This window comes from Microcebus murinus, chromosome 8, assembly GCF_040939455.1.
Source record: "Microcebus murinus isolate Inina chromosome 8, M.murinus_Inina_mat1.0, whole genome shotgun sequence".
NCBI lineage: Eukaryota > Metazoa > Chordata > Mammalia > Primates > Cheirogaleidae > Microcebus > Microcebus murinus.
The window spans coordinates 10589281-10603694 of record NC_134111.1 but is presented as its reverse complement, the minus strand read 5'-3'; the positions used below and the strand labels follow the sequence as shown (position 1 = coordinate 10603694).

General features: G+C 35.7%; 1 protein-coding gene across 6 annotated transcripts in view; it reads left to right on the top strand.

The window, feature by feature from the left end:
* Window positions 1-14414, top strand: part of PTPN4 (protein tyrosine phosphatase non-receptor type 4) — a 225519-nt gene that overhangs the window by 30631 nt on the left and 180474 nt on the right. For 5 of the 6 annotated variants that reach the window (XM_012749752.3, XM_012749750.3, XM_012749751.3 and 2 more), the window contains one exon: window positions 14013-14167. In XM_012749752.3, the coding sequence (XP_012605206.1) occupies window positions 14030-14167 (138 nt within the window). In that variant the 5' untranslated portion in view covers window positions 14013-14029. Of the gene's footprint in view, window positions 1-14012; window positions 14168-14414 lie in introns of those variants that run through there. The other variant, XM_076005469.1, reaches the window with a different exon arrangement.

Here is a 14414-nt window from a genome sequence, read left to right as displayed (position 1 = left end):
TTTTTTTTTTACATGTAAGTTCATGTCATCTGTGAAGATAGATAATTTTACTTCTTCTTTTCTAATTTGGAAGGCTTTTGTTTCTTTTTCTTGCCTAATTGCTCTGACTAGGACTTTTCACTACTATGTGAAACTGCCATTGAGTATGATGTTAGCTGTGGGGTTTTGATATATGTCCTTTATTATGTTGAGGTAGTTCCTCTATTCCTAGCTTGCTGAGTGGTTTTATCATGAAATGCTATTGAATTTTTTTCAAATGCTTTTTTTGCATCGATTGAGACGATCATGTTCTTTCATTCTGTTAATACAGTGTATTCCATTATCAATTTTTACATGTTGAATCATAAAAGTTAAGCTTTTAAAAATTACCATTGAATCTCTAGTAGTGTGTTGAATAGAAGTGATGAAAGTTATGTCTTCGTTTTGTTCCTGATATTAGGGGAAATTAAATCATTCATTCACTATTATGTATATGACATTAGCTGAGGTTTGTTTTTTTTTTGTTTTTTGGTAGATTGTCTCTATGAGGTTGAGGATATTTCCTTTTATTCTTGCATTATTGAGTGTTTTTTTTTTTTTTTTTTTGAGACAGAGTCTCACTTTTGTTGCCCAGGCTAGAGTGAGTGCCGTGGCGTCAGCCTAGCTCACAGCAACCTCAAACTCTTGGGCTCAAGAGATCCTACTGCCTCAGCCTCCCGAGTAGCTGGGACTACAGGCATGCACCACCATGCCCGGCTAATTTTTTGTATATATACTTTTAGTTGGCCAATTAATTTTTTTCTATTTATAGTAGAGACGGGGTCTCGCTCTTGCTCAGGCTGGTTTTGAACTCCCGACCTTGAGCAATCCGCCCGCCTCGGCCTCCCAGAGTGCTAGGATTACAGGCGTGAGCCACCGCGCCCGGCCTATTGAGTGTTTTTTAAATCATGGAAGAGTATTGACTTTAGTCAAATGTTTTTTCTTTATTCATACAATCATATTGTCATTATTCATCATTCTGTTAATTTTATATACTTATATCGTTTGCTTTTGGAATTTTAAACTCAGTATGATTCCTGGTGTAAATCTAGATTGGTTATGGTATGTAATCCCTTTTACATTTTTCTGGATTCACAGTATTTAATCCTTTTCTAGACTATTAGATTTAGTTTGCTAGTATTTTGTTGATCTGTATTCATAAGGGATAGTGCATTGTATTTTTCCTGTGATAACTTCATTTGGTTTTGGCATCTGGATAATACTGGCCTCACAGAATGAATTGGCAAATCTTCTTTCCTCTTCTATTTTTTGGAAGAATTTATACAATATTGGCGTTATTTATTTAAATATTTGGTAGAATTCATTAGTGAAGCTGTCTGTTTTCTCTGTATCTTTTTTTTTTTCTGATTCTTTTTCTTTAGTTGTTACAGGTCTGTTCAAATTTTATATATTTTTTTAGTAAGTATGTCCATTTTAGTAATTTGTGCATTTCTAGGACTTTGTCTATTTCTTCTCATTTGTTGGTATCTTAGTCTGTTTTCTGTTGCTGTAACAGAGTATCACAAACCAGGCAATTTATAAAGAAAAGAAGTTTATTTCTTACAGTTTTTAACAGTTCTGGAGGCTAGGAAGTCTAACGCCCTCCTATCTGGTGAGGGCCTTCTTGAAGTGTTATGTGGCAGAAGGCATCACATGGTGAGAGGCCTTGAGCATGCCAACTCAGGTCTCTCTTTTTTATTTATATAGCCACTAATCTCATCATGGGACACCACCCTCATGACCTCATCTAACTCTAATTTTCCTCCAAAGGCTCCACCTCCAAATGCCATCAATATATGAATTTGAGGATTAAGTTTACAAGACATGAACTTTTCAAGGACACATTCAAACTATAGCAGTTGGTATACAGTTGTTCTTTGTAGTGCTTTGTAATGCATTCATTTCTCTAAGGTTAGTAGTAATGTCCCCTGTTTCCTTCTTGATTTTAGTAATGTTAGTCTTTCTTTTTTTCTTTATCATTCCATTAAATGATTTCCACTCCATCTTTATTATTTTCTTCCTTTTCAAACTTGCTTGGGTTTTAATTTGGTCTTTTTCATTATTGGTTTTTAAGGTAGAAAGTTAGATTATTGGTTTGAGATCTTTGTTCTAATAAAGTTCTCTCTAAGCACTGCTTTAACTGCATCCTGTCTATTTTGGTATGTTGTATGTTTGTTTTAATTGATCAATCTCAATGTATTTTCCCATTTCCCTTCCCTTCGTTGACCATTGATTGATTTTGAGTGTGCTGTTTAATTTTCACATTTTTGTGAATTTCCCAAAGTTTCTGTTATTAATTTCTAATTTTACTCCATTGTGGTTGGATAACATACTTGGCATAATTTCAGTCCTTTAAAATTTATTGATATTGTTTTATGGCCTAACATATACTCTCCTTTGGAGAATGTCTCATGTGCATTTGAATAGATTCTGTATTTTGTTGTAGTTGGGTACAGTATTCTATAGATATCTTTAGGTATAGTTGGTTTATAATGTTGTTCAAGTCTTCTATTTCCTTATTCACTTTTCTGCATATTTATTCATTATCGAGAATGAGGTATTAAAGTCTTCAACTATCATCAGATTGACTATTCTCCCTTTAGTTCTGTCAGTTTTTGCTTGATGTATTTTGTGATGTTTTTAGATGCGTTCGTTATATGTTTGTCTTCCTAATGTTTTGACCTTTTTGTTATAAACAGTCTTTCTCCTTTCTAGTAACCCTTTTTCCATAAAAATCTATTTTGTCTGATACCAGTATAGTATATGTACTCTTAGCCCTGTTGTTACTGTTTTTTGTAACATATTTTTATCCATGCTTTTATGCTTAATTTGTGTTTGAATCTGAAATGTGTCTTTTGTAGAGAGCATACAATTGAAGCAGGTTTTTAAAAATTTGTTCTGCTAATCTCTGCCTTTTGATTTGAGTGTTTAGTCTATTTACAATTAATGGAATTACTGACAAGGTAGTACCATTTCACTGTTTTCTATATGTCTTTTATCTCTTTTGTTTCTCTGTTCATCTATTATTGTTTTACACAGTTTTTTTTTGTCATTTCAATGACAATGTATTTTGTCATTTCAATTCCATTATTGTTTTACACAGTTGTTTTTTTTTTGTCATTTCAATGACAATGTATTTTGTCATTTCAATGACAATGTATTTTGTCATTTCAATTCTCTTGTTTATTTTGTTATGTGTTTTTGAGTTTTTTTTTTTTAGTGGTTGCCCTGGGGATTAACTTACAACCATCTAGTTTGGGGTATCTGCAACTTAATTTCAATAGTATTCAGAAATTTTGCTCTTAGATGGCTCACGCTCCCTTCCCCTTTTTTATACTATTGTTGTACAAATAGTATGACATCTTTATACATTATAAGCCCATCAGTACAGTTTAATAAGTATTGCTTTATGCAGTTATCTTTTAAATCAGGAGGAAAGAAGAGTTACAAACACAAATTACATTTATACAGTTGTTTATATTTAGCCATCTAATTATCCTTATTGATGCTCTTTATTTCTTCCTATGGATTTGAGTTAATATCTAGTGTTCTTTAAGCTTTTGTTTTTTCTAGGGCAGATGTGCTAGTGACAAATTCTTTTAGTTTTTGTTTATCTGGGAATATTTTAAATTATTTTTCATTTTCTAAAACATTGTTTGGCTACATACGGAATTCTTTTTGATAACCTTTTTCTATTAGTGGTTTGAATGTATCATTGCACTGCCTTTTTACCTTAATGTTTCCTGATTATATTGTTTTTACTGCTGTTGAGGATCTCTTGTACATGATGAATCACTTCTCTTTTCCTGCTCTGGAGATTTTCTTTTTCTATGGTTTTTGACATTTAGATTATGATGTGTCTGAGTGTGGATTTCTTTTGAGTTTATCCTAGTTTGAGGTCATTTAGCTATTTAGATGTGTAGATTAATTTTTCTAAATCAAATGTGGGGCATTATTTGCCATTATTTCTTCAGGTATTCTTGTCTGCCTCTTTTTTTGTCTTACTGTCTTTCTGTGACTTCTATTGTGAATATGTTGGTGTGCTTGATAGTGTCTCTTACGTTCCAGGATCTGTTCATTTTTCTTGAGTCTTTATTCTTTCTGTTCCTAAAACTGGATAGTCTCAATTAACTTATCTTCAAGTTGGCTGAACTTTCTTCTCTTTGCTCAAATTCCTTGTTGGACCGTTTCATTGAATTTTTCATTTCAGTTTTTAAAATTTTTCAACTACAGAATTCTGAATTGCTTGTTTAGAAAATAATTTCTTTTTATTTATCATCTCTATTTGGTGTGATGGTGTTCTCATGTTTTTGTTTAGTTCTGTAGTCATGGTTTATTTTAGTTGTTGAACATATTTATGGTAGCCAACTTAAAGTCTTTGGTAAGTGTAATGTCTGGGCTTCCTTGGGGCAGTTGAATCCTTTTTATTCCATCCCTGTATGGGCCATACTTTCCTGCTTTTTGTTTTTTGTGTTTGCCATTTAGTAATTTTTTTCGGTGTTGGCTTTTGCATTTTTTTTTTTTTTTTTGAGACAGAGTTTTGCTTTGTTGCCCAGGCTAGAGTGAGTGCCATGGTGTCAGCCTAGCTCACAGCAACTTCAAACTCCTGGGCTCAAGCAATCCTACTGCCTCAGCCTCCTGAGTAGCTGGGACTATAACATGTGCCACCATGCCCGGCTAATTTTTTTATATATATATGTATATATATATATATATATATATATTAGTTGGCCAATTAATTTCTTTCTATTTATAGTAGAGATGGGGTCTCACTCTTGCTCAGGCTGGTTTTGAACTCCGGACCTTGAGCAATCCGCCCGCCTCGGCCTCCCAGAGTGCTAGGATTACAGGTGGGAGCCACTGCGCCCAGCCTGCATTTTTAAAATAATGTATTTTGTCAACTCTAGAAATCAGATTCCTTCCTCACTGGGTTTTTTATTGTTGTTGTTACTGGTTATTTGTTTATAGACCTTCTTAAACTAATGTTATAAAGACTGTATTGTTTGCCACTGGTAGCCCCCATTATCTTTGCTCAGTTAACTTAGTTGTCAGCTCATGATGGGGCAGATTTCCTTAAATGCCTGAACCAGTAATTTACAGTCTTTACTTAGGGGGTTTTCAGTGTTCATTTGACACTGAACAGCCCTACTTGACAGCCCTACTTTAGCATTCTCATCCTGGTTTTGCAGAGCAAGAGGTATGAGATTAGTGTTTTCTCAACTGTTCCGTGAGCATGCATGCAGTTTGCACATGCTAATGGCCTTCTGGATTCCCAGGCATTTGTTGGACCTTTTCAAAGTCCTTGTGAACATTTCATTCTCCAACTTTTCTCTCTCTCTCTTTCTCTCTTTTTTTTGGTCATCTTTTTCACCCCAACTATTATTACTGTTTCTGGCAGCTGTGATGTTAAACGGTTATTGCTGATATTTTTCAAAAAGCACCCTGGATAAAAGGCTATTTATAATAGGCAAATTCTGAGTCAGGTAAAGTAAAGGTATGCTGTGCAAGCAGGAGTTTCCAGGAAGCTGATAAAATGGTCAAAGAATGATAGTTCTCAAGAAATGGGGTGTTTTGGGGAGCTCTACATCCTTTCTTCCTCATCCAGTGATTGCTAGGCTGCCTGTTTTCATAACTACCATGATTGCTAGTTTGTTCATTTTTCAAAGCTAACACATTGTTGAGCAGAATGGGATGGGAGTAGGTCAAGTTAAAATGCCACAAAGCTCATTGTTATTACTGAGATTCACCTGTTTATCTTGAATTAAAACTCTTCAGAGTGTTGCAGTCCTTGTTTTAATTTCTAGAGTTTTGAAAAAGTTGATTTTTTTTTTAAGGCAGAGTCTCACTCTGTTGCCCCAGCTAGAGTGTCATGTTGTCAGCCTAGCTCACAGCAACCTCAAACTCCTGGGCTCAAGCAATCCTCCTGCCTCAGCCTCCCGAGTAGCTGGGACTATAGGCATGTGCCACCATGCCCGGCTATATTTTTCTATGTATTTTTAGTTGGCCAATTAATTTCTTTCTATTTTTGGCAGAGACGAGGTCTCACTCTGCTCAGGCTGGTTTCGAACTCCTGACCTTGAGCGATCCACCCGCCTCAGCCTCCCAGAGTGCTAGGATTACAGGCGTGAGACACTACACCTGGCTGAAAAAGTTGATTTTAACAATTTAGCAATGTCCTTTTTTCTTTTTTGGAGGAGTGTGTTTTCAGAGGTCATTATTTGCCTTTGTGGAAGTGCTTCTTCGCATCTTTTATTTTTTGTAAACTAGAATGCATCAAACTAGAAAGTTGCCTTTAAAAGATGGTTAAATGTTTCTCCTGTATCAGATTGATGGCAATTAAAGATGTGAATCCAACAAAAGGTAGCTAAATTTAATTACTTTCAGGTGATTGATACATGACATTTTTTTTTCCCATACTCTGGTTCATACTTACTGTGAGTCTAAACCCACTCAATGTTTTCTTCATTGGAAGGACATTTTACGTAGAATAATTAGTAAATAGTGTGACTAGGATCGATGTAAGTAACATTTATATAATATTAACATGAAAAATGTTAATTTTTTCTAGAAACTGTCACTTTAAGATCCAGGAGGCTTGTTTCCAAGTTAATTTTTACTCCCCATTTCCTTTTGTTACTTCTTTACACAAAATAATTTATTTCAATGACATTCTATTCCTGCAAACATGTATTATGATGGCAGTAATAGAAGGTTTTGATTTGTGATTATGAAAATTAAGATGCCAATTTGCAGCTGTGCCCTTTTATTTCAAAAGGATTTCTAAATTGAAAACATAAAAAAGTGGTTTCTTTTACATTTGAGCTAGAATGTATAGAAATGTTTAATATCAGTATATAAATTATTCTTTGGGAGTAAATTAATCACTGGAAGATTAGTCACTTTGTATTCTAATTTAGAGCAGCACCTGTGTTATATCATGGTCCCTACAATAACCCTTTGAGATGAGTGCAGCTATTATTTATTTATTTCACAGAATAAGCAAATGAAGCAAAGAGAGGTTAACTAGAATAAACATAATTTTTTATCACTTTCCTTTCCTTAATAACATGTTTTAGGGCTATAGACTATAGAACAGTCTCTATACCTGAACTCTTACAGCGTCTAAGGTTAAAAGTGAATATTGTAATTTAAAATTTTCACTAATGACATTTACCATCAATAAGAAAAATTAGCCATATTTTATTAACATAATGAAGAGACGTGGCCAATGTAATACATTTATGTTAAATTAAACCAAATCTTCTTAATAACTAGGAGATTATAAACCAGAATATCAAATTTTGTATATATTTTTACATTTAAGGTGGTTTGGCCATATAGGTTTTTGAACAGCTTTATTGAGGTAAAATGACATACGGTAAATGACATATTTCAAAGTATAGTATTTGATGTTTTGACATACATACACATCTATGAAACTACCACCACAATCAAAATAATGAAGAGATCCATTACTTCTGAAAGTTTTCTTGGGCCTCAATGTAATCCTTTCCCCTGTACCTCCCTACTCTACTCTCATCCCCATGGAATTGCTGATCTGCTCTCTGTCACCTTAGCTCTGTTTTTATTTTCTAGGATTTCATATAAATACAGTGTATATATTCTATGTGTATGTATCACCTACAGTATATACTCTCTTTTTTGGTCTAGCATCTTTCTCTTATAATTATTTTGAGATTTGTCTATGTTGTTGCATATATGAATAGTTCCGTTTTATTACTTAAAAGCATTCCATTCATTTAAGCTTTAGGTCTGTCATTATTTTGATAAATTAATACCCTATTCAGGTAGCTTCTCCATATACAGTGATTTATTAACTATTGATTATTCATTTCCAAAGACTCAGTTTCTGATGTCACACTAATTTATTCATAGCCATAACTAGTAGGGTATGAGTCAGAAATGTAGGTTGGAAGGAGTGCTGGTTGTAAGGATGTGAAGGATGGAAAAGATATTGTTGATAGTTATAAATACTTTATTGGATGTTGTGGAATTACTCTTCCTTGACTTCTCTTTGATCCACTACTACTGCTTCATAAAATCTTCTTCCATGATTGTTTATCGCAGTTAAGGTGGTTAGGATCATTTGAATGTTTTTTTTCAGCTTTAGATAATTGGAAACTATGGTGAGTTAATGTTTCTCTGTTGGTCTATAGAGATTGTAATACTAGAGTTCAAACTACTGATTCTAATTTCTATTTCTTAGCATTTTTTTTTTTACCTCCTCAAGTGAAATGCAGAAAAATAATAAAATAGGAACAGTTTTATTTCTTCCTGTGTGCCTTTTTTCTTTCTTTTTTGTCCTTTTTTTCTTTTTCCCCATGTCATAGCATTGGCTAGGACTTCCAGTACTATACTACATAAGAGTGGTGAGATCCTTCCTTGTCTTGTTCTTGATTTAGGGGAAAATCATTCAGGGATTAACCATTAAGAATGGGGTTAGCTGTAGATTTTTGTGTAGATACTCTTTATCAAGTTGAGGAAGGTCCCTTTGTTATGTGTGCTTTGTATTTGGAGACAAAGGATTGAAACCAAACACCAAAGCAGCAGAGCAAAGTGAAAGAAATTTATTAAGCAAGTACGCTTAATAAATGGGAGTGTCAAGAAAGATTAGCAAATCATAGTATACTCCAGAAGAGGGGTAGGAGAGGGCTCCTGTCCAAGCAGACAGTGGCCCTAGGGTCTCTTCAGGTTCCTCTTTTCTTTTTTCTGACTTATTCATTCTTATGTTCTCCCTAGCCAATGAAAATGTTCTCTCCTCCCATCTGTTGGGCAGGGGAGTTTTTTACTTTATTTGTGCAGGCCTGGAAGTATCATGGCTTCCAAAGGGGCATGGAATATATGGTAATAATGGTATAATGAATCACTTGAGGACACTCTTGCCCTCCATCTGTGCAGGCCTCCCGAGAGGCTTCTGCAAACTGGAGTAAAGCAAGGTGTTGATCTGTGACCCTAATTTTGTCCTGCTGTTCTGCCCCACCTGTGTTTCCTATTCTGCTCTCCTGCCTCACCTTTATTGCTAGTTTTCTGAGAATTTTTATTGTGAATAGGTGGTAAATTTTGTCAGATGCTTTTCTGCGTTGATGGAAGGGGTTATGTCATTTTTCTTACTTAAGTCTATTAATATGGTGTATTACATTGATTAGTTGTTGAATTATTAAACTTTGCTGCATCTCTGAAATAAAACCCACTTGGTGATAGTATGCAGTTCTTTTTTTTTTTTTTTTTTTTTTTTTTGAGACAGAGTCTCACTGTTGCCCGGGCTAGAGTGCCCTGGTGTCAGCCTAGCTCACAGCAACCTCAGACTCCTGGGCTCAAGCAATCCTTCTGCCTCAGCCTCCAGAGTAGCTGGGACTACAGCCATGCGCCACTATACCTGGCTAATTTTTTCTATATATTTTTAGTTGGCCAATTAATTTCTTTATATTTTTATTAGAGACGGGGTCTCGCTCTTGCTCAGGTGGTTTTGAACTCCTGACTTTGAACAATCCTCCTGCCTCGGCCTCTCAGAGTGCTAGGATTACAGGCATGAGCCACCACGCCCAGCCTATTTTATTTTTGTTTTTATTTGCTCAAGAAACTGAAATCTGTGCAGTTCTTTTTTATATATTGCTGAATTCTAGTTTCTTATATTTTATTAAGGATTTTGTATCTATATTCATGAGGGATATTGGTTTGTAGTTTCCTTTTTTTATGTTTTTGTCTGTTTTTTTCCATCAGGGTAATACTGGCTGTATAAAATTGAGTTGAGAAGTATTCTCTCCTCCTCTGCTTTCTGGATGAGATTGTGTAGAAGTTGCATTTGTTTTTCTTTAAATGTTAGAATTCTCCAGTGAAACCCTATGGGTCCGAAGATTCTATTGGAGGAGTTTTAGAATTATGAATTCAAATTTTAAAATAGCTACAGAGCTATTTAAATTATCTTTTTTATTTTGGCTGAATTCTGGTAGTTTGTGCCTTTTGAGGAATTAGTCCATTTTATGTGTCAAATTTATGTGTAAGTTGTTCGTAGTATCATTTAGATGTCTGCAGGGTCTGTGTAGTATCCTGTTTCATTCCTAATGCCAGTAATTTGTTTTTGACAAAATTCTTTCCTTGTTAGTCTTGCTAGATAGAGACTAATTTATTGATCCTTTCAAAGAGCTAGCTCCCACCCACCCCATTGATTTTTTTGTTTGTTTTTGTCTTTACTTTCATTGGTTTCTCTTTGCTGTGGGTTCATTTGGCTCTTCTTAGTCTAGATTCTTGACGAGGAAGGTTACAGTACTGATTAGAGACATTTCCTATTTTCTGTTGTAGGCACATATTGCTGTAGATTTCCCTGTCCACCCTACTTTAGCTGTGCCTCACAAATTTTTTTTTTTTTGAGACAGAGTCTCGCTTTCTTGCCTAGGCCAGAGTGAGTGCCATGGCGTCAGCCTAGCTCACAGCAACCTCAAACTCCTGGGCTCAAGCAATCCTCCTGCCTCAGCCTCCCGAGTAGCTGGGACTACCGGCACGAGCCACCATGCCCGGCTGATTTTTATATTATATATATTAGTTGGCCAATTAATTTCTTTCTATTTTTATGGTAGAGACGGGGTCTCGCTCAGGCTGGTTTTGAACTCCTGACCTTGAGCAATCAGCCCGCCTCGGCCTCCCAGAGTGCTAGGATTACAGGCGTGAGCCACCGCGCCCGGCCTGCCTCACAAATTTTGATATGTTGTATTTTCATCTTTATTTAATTCATTGTGTCTTTAGATTTTCCTTGACATTTCCTGTTTGCACTGTGGATTACTTAAAGTACCATTGTAGTTTCTATGTATTTGGAGATTTTCCTGTTATCTTTCTATTGTTGTTTTCTAATTTGATAACATTGTCCTCAGACAACAACACTCTTTGTATAATTTTAATTTTTTAAATGTTTAGGTTTGTTTCATGGCCCAGGATATGGTCTCTCTTGGTAAATGTTCCATGGGTATTTGAAAATAATATGGGTTCTATTGTCATTAGTAGAATATTCTATAAATGTTCATTATTAGATCCTTTTATTTTTTATTTTTTTGAGACACAGTCTCACTCTGTTGTCCAGGTAGAGTGCTGTGGCGACAGCTTAGCTACAGCAACCTCAAACTCTTGGGCTCAAGCAATCTTCCTACTTCAGCCTCCCGTGTAGCTGGGACTATAGGCATGTGCTACCATGCCTGGCTCATTTTTTTTCTTTTTGTAGTTGCCTGGTCAATTTCTTTCCGTTTTTCCGTAGAGACAGGGTCTCGCTCTTGTGGAGGCTGGTCTTGAACCCCTGAGATCCTCCCACCTCGACCTCCCTGAGTGCTAGGATTATAGGCGTGAGCCACCACACCCAGCCTTTATTAGATCCTATTAATTGATGTTATTATTAAATTCTCTTATATTCTTGTTAATTTCTTTGGTTGCATCAATTATTGAGGAAGGGGTATTGAGCTCTTATGCTAGAATTGTAGATTTATCTATTTTTTATTTCAGCTGTATGGTTTTTGCAGCATATTTTGCAGCTCTGTTGGTTGGTGCATTCACATTTAAGATTGCTTGGTCTTCTTGGTGGATCGACCATTTTATAATTATGTAATATCTTTCCCTGTTCCTGTGAATTTTCTTTGTTCTGAAGTGTACTTTATCTGATATTAATATTAGTTATTCCGTCTTTCTGTTGATTAATGTTTCCATGATATATGTCTTTTTCCATCCTTGTAATTTCTACCTGCCTATATTGTTATATTTGAGGAGATTGTAGTGGGGTCATTTTTTTTTTTTTTTTTGTACTCTACCAGTCATTGTTTTTTAATTGGTAAAATTTACTTGGCTAGCTCCTCTTTGTCAAGTACTAAAACTATTTTCCTCTATATTATTTCTCCTCTATGTAAAATTGACTTTTATATTGAGCTTTAATCTTTTGACATGGGTAGTCTATGAGAGATCAGCTCCTGTTATGGAATCCCAATTTGAAATGCTGTTTATTATTATTTTGCCAACTCATTCTTATTGCTTGCTACAGTACAGTGGAGTGATCACAGCTCACTTCAGCCACCCCAATACCTGGAACTACAGTTGTGTACCACCATGCCTGGTTATTTAGAAAAATGTTTTTAGAGAGATGGTCTCTCTGTGTTGCTCCTGGCCTCAAGCAATCCCCTTGCCTCAACATTCTGAGTAGGTGGGATTAAAGGCACAAGCAACTGTGAACAGCTTGCTTACTCATATTTAAAAATCCCAGGCCGGGCATGGTGGCTCACGCCTGTAATCCTGGCACTCTGGGAGGCCAAGGCGGGCGGATTGCTAGAGGTCAGGAGTTCGAAACCAACCTGAGCAAGAGTGAGACCCCGTCTCTACTATAAATAGAAAGAAATTAATTGACCAACTAATAAATAGAGAGAAAACTAGCCGGGCATGGTGGCGCATGCCTGAAGTCCCAGCTACTCGGGAGGCTGAGGCAGGAGGATTGCTTGAGCCCAGGAGTTTGAGGTTGCTGTGAGCTAGGCTGACGTCATGGCACTCACTGTAGCCTGGGCAACAAAGCAAGATTCTGTGTCATAAATAAATAATAAAAACCCCAAATACTTGTGTCGATTTCTAGTTAAGTTTAACTGTCTTTAAGACAGAAGTTTTATGAGTTTTACAATTTGGATCCTTGAATGCCTGAAAGTGTTTTTGGTTTTTTTCCCTACATGAATGTTAGATGTGGGTAAATAAGTCTGTGTTTTAAATAATTTTCTTTTAGAACTTTGAATCTACATCTTCATTGTCCTTTTTTTGTGTGTGTGAGATGGTCTTACTTTCTTGCCTGGGCTAGAGTGCTGTGGTGTGAGCCTAACTCACAGCAACTTCAAAGTCTTGGGCTCAAGCCCTCTTCCTGCTTCAGCCTCCCGAGTAGCTGAGACTACAGGCGGGTGCCACCATGCATGGCTAATTTTTTCCATTTTTACTTGTTTGGCTAATTTCATTCTAGTTTTAGTAGAGATAGGGTCTCGCTCTTGCTCAGGCTGGTCTCAAGGGATCCTCCTGCCTCAGCCTCCTAGAGTGCTAGGATAACAGGCGTGAGCCATCACACCCAGCCTTCATTGTCTTTTACCATCTAGTGTTGCCAGGCCTGGGGAGGTGGCACAGGCCTGTGATCCTAGCACTCTGGGTGGCCGAAGGAGGCGGATCATTTGAGCTCAAGAGTTCAAGACCACCTAGCCTAGCTGTGAGCTAGGCTGATGCCATGGCACTCTAGCTTGGGCAACAGAGTGAGATTCTATCTCAAAAATAAATAAATAAATAAAAAACGAAAACAAAAAACATCAGTGTTGCTAATACCAGTGTGATTTCTGTTCTTTTATAGGCACTCTGTTTTTTTCCCCTCTTAAGTTAAAAATTCTGAAGCAAAGATTGGTAGTCTTAAGTTTTCTATTTTGTTTTTATTTTATTAGGAATAATAATAATAATATTATAAGAATTAGGGTGAATTTTGAAGATAGTTAAAATAAAGAGCATTATATTTTAACAAAAAACCAAATTTCCATGTTTCCCCCAAATCTTAAGTTTAAACAAAAAATAGAAGGGCCTGCCAAAGTTAAATCTTCCTTCCTGTTGTCATTTTGCCATATTTTTAAGTACTTGTATCAATGAATAATATTTAATTTCCTAAAGTAGCATATTCTTTTCCCCCTTTTTTGGCTACTCCTAAGTTTACATATTTTGAAATGGAATATGACTTCCTGAAAAATATGTGTATTAACTCTTCTGAATGGAACATTTCAAAATAAAACTCTTCTTCAAGGCAATTTGTAATTTTTGTTTAGATGATGAACTATATCTGATATCCAAGTTGTATCTAGAATACTTATCCTGGTGTTTCCAAATTTATAATTGTTTTCCACCTGAGTTTTAATTGAAAAATATAAATAACATTTTCTTTTAAACTACATTATATCTTCTTCTTTTAATTTAGTGATTTTTGTTTTTTTTAAACTTAGACCTTGTGTGGACAGTAATGACCTCACGTTTCCGATTGCCTGCTGGCGGAACCTACAATGTACGAGCATCAGAGTTGGCCCGAGACAGACAGCACACAGAAGTGGTTTGCAACATCCTTCTTCTGGATAACACTGTACAAGCTTTCAAAGTTAATGTAAGTATTTTATATCTTGTAAATCATCTCTTGTTATAAGTTTGAATTTAGATATATTTTAAAACTAGAACCATTAAGTTGTAGTATAGTTTGAAAACTCTTATTCAGTTAAGAAAGTCTTTTGGATGCTGGTTTGTATTAGGTATGTGTTGTTATCCAAACTGGGTCTTTAAAAATTGTTGCCCACTGGATGCTGTTGGCAAACCAGCAGTGCATTATGATTAGTAGAGTAGATGTATAGTATATG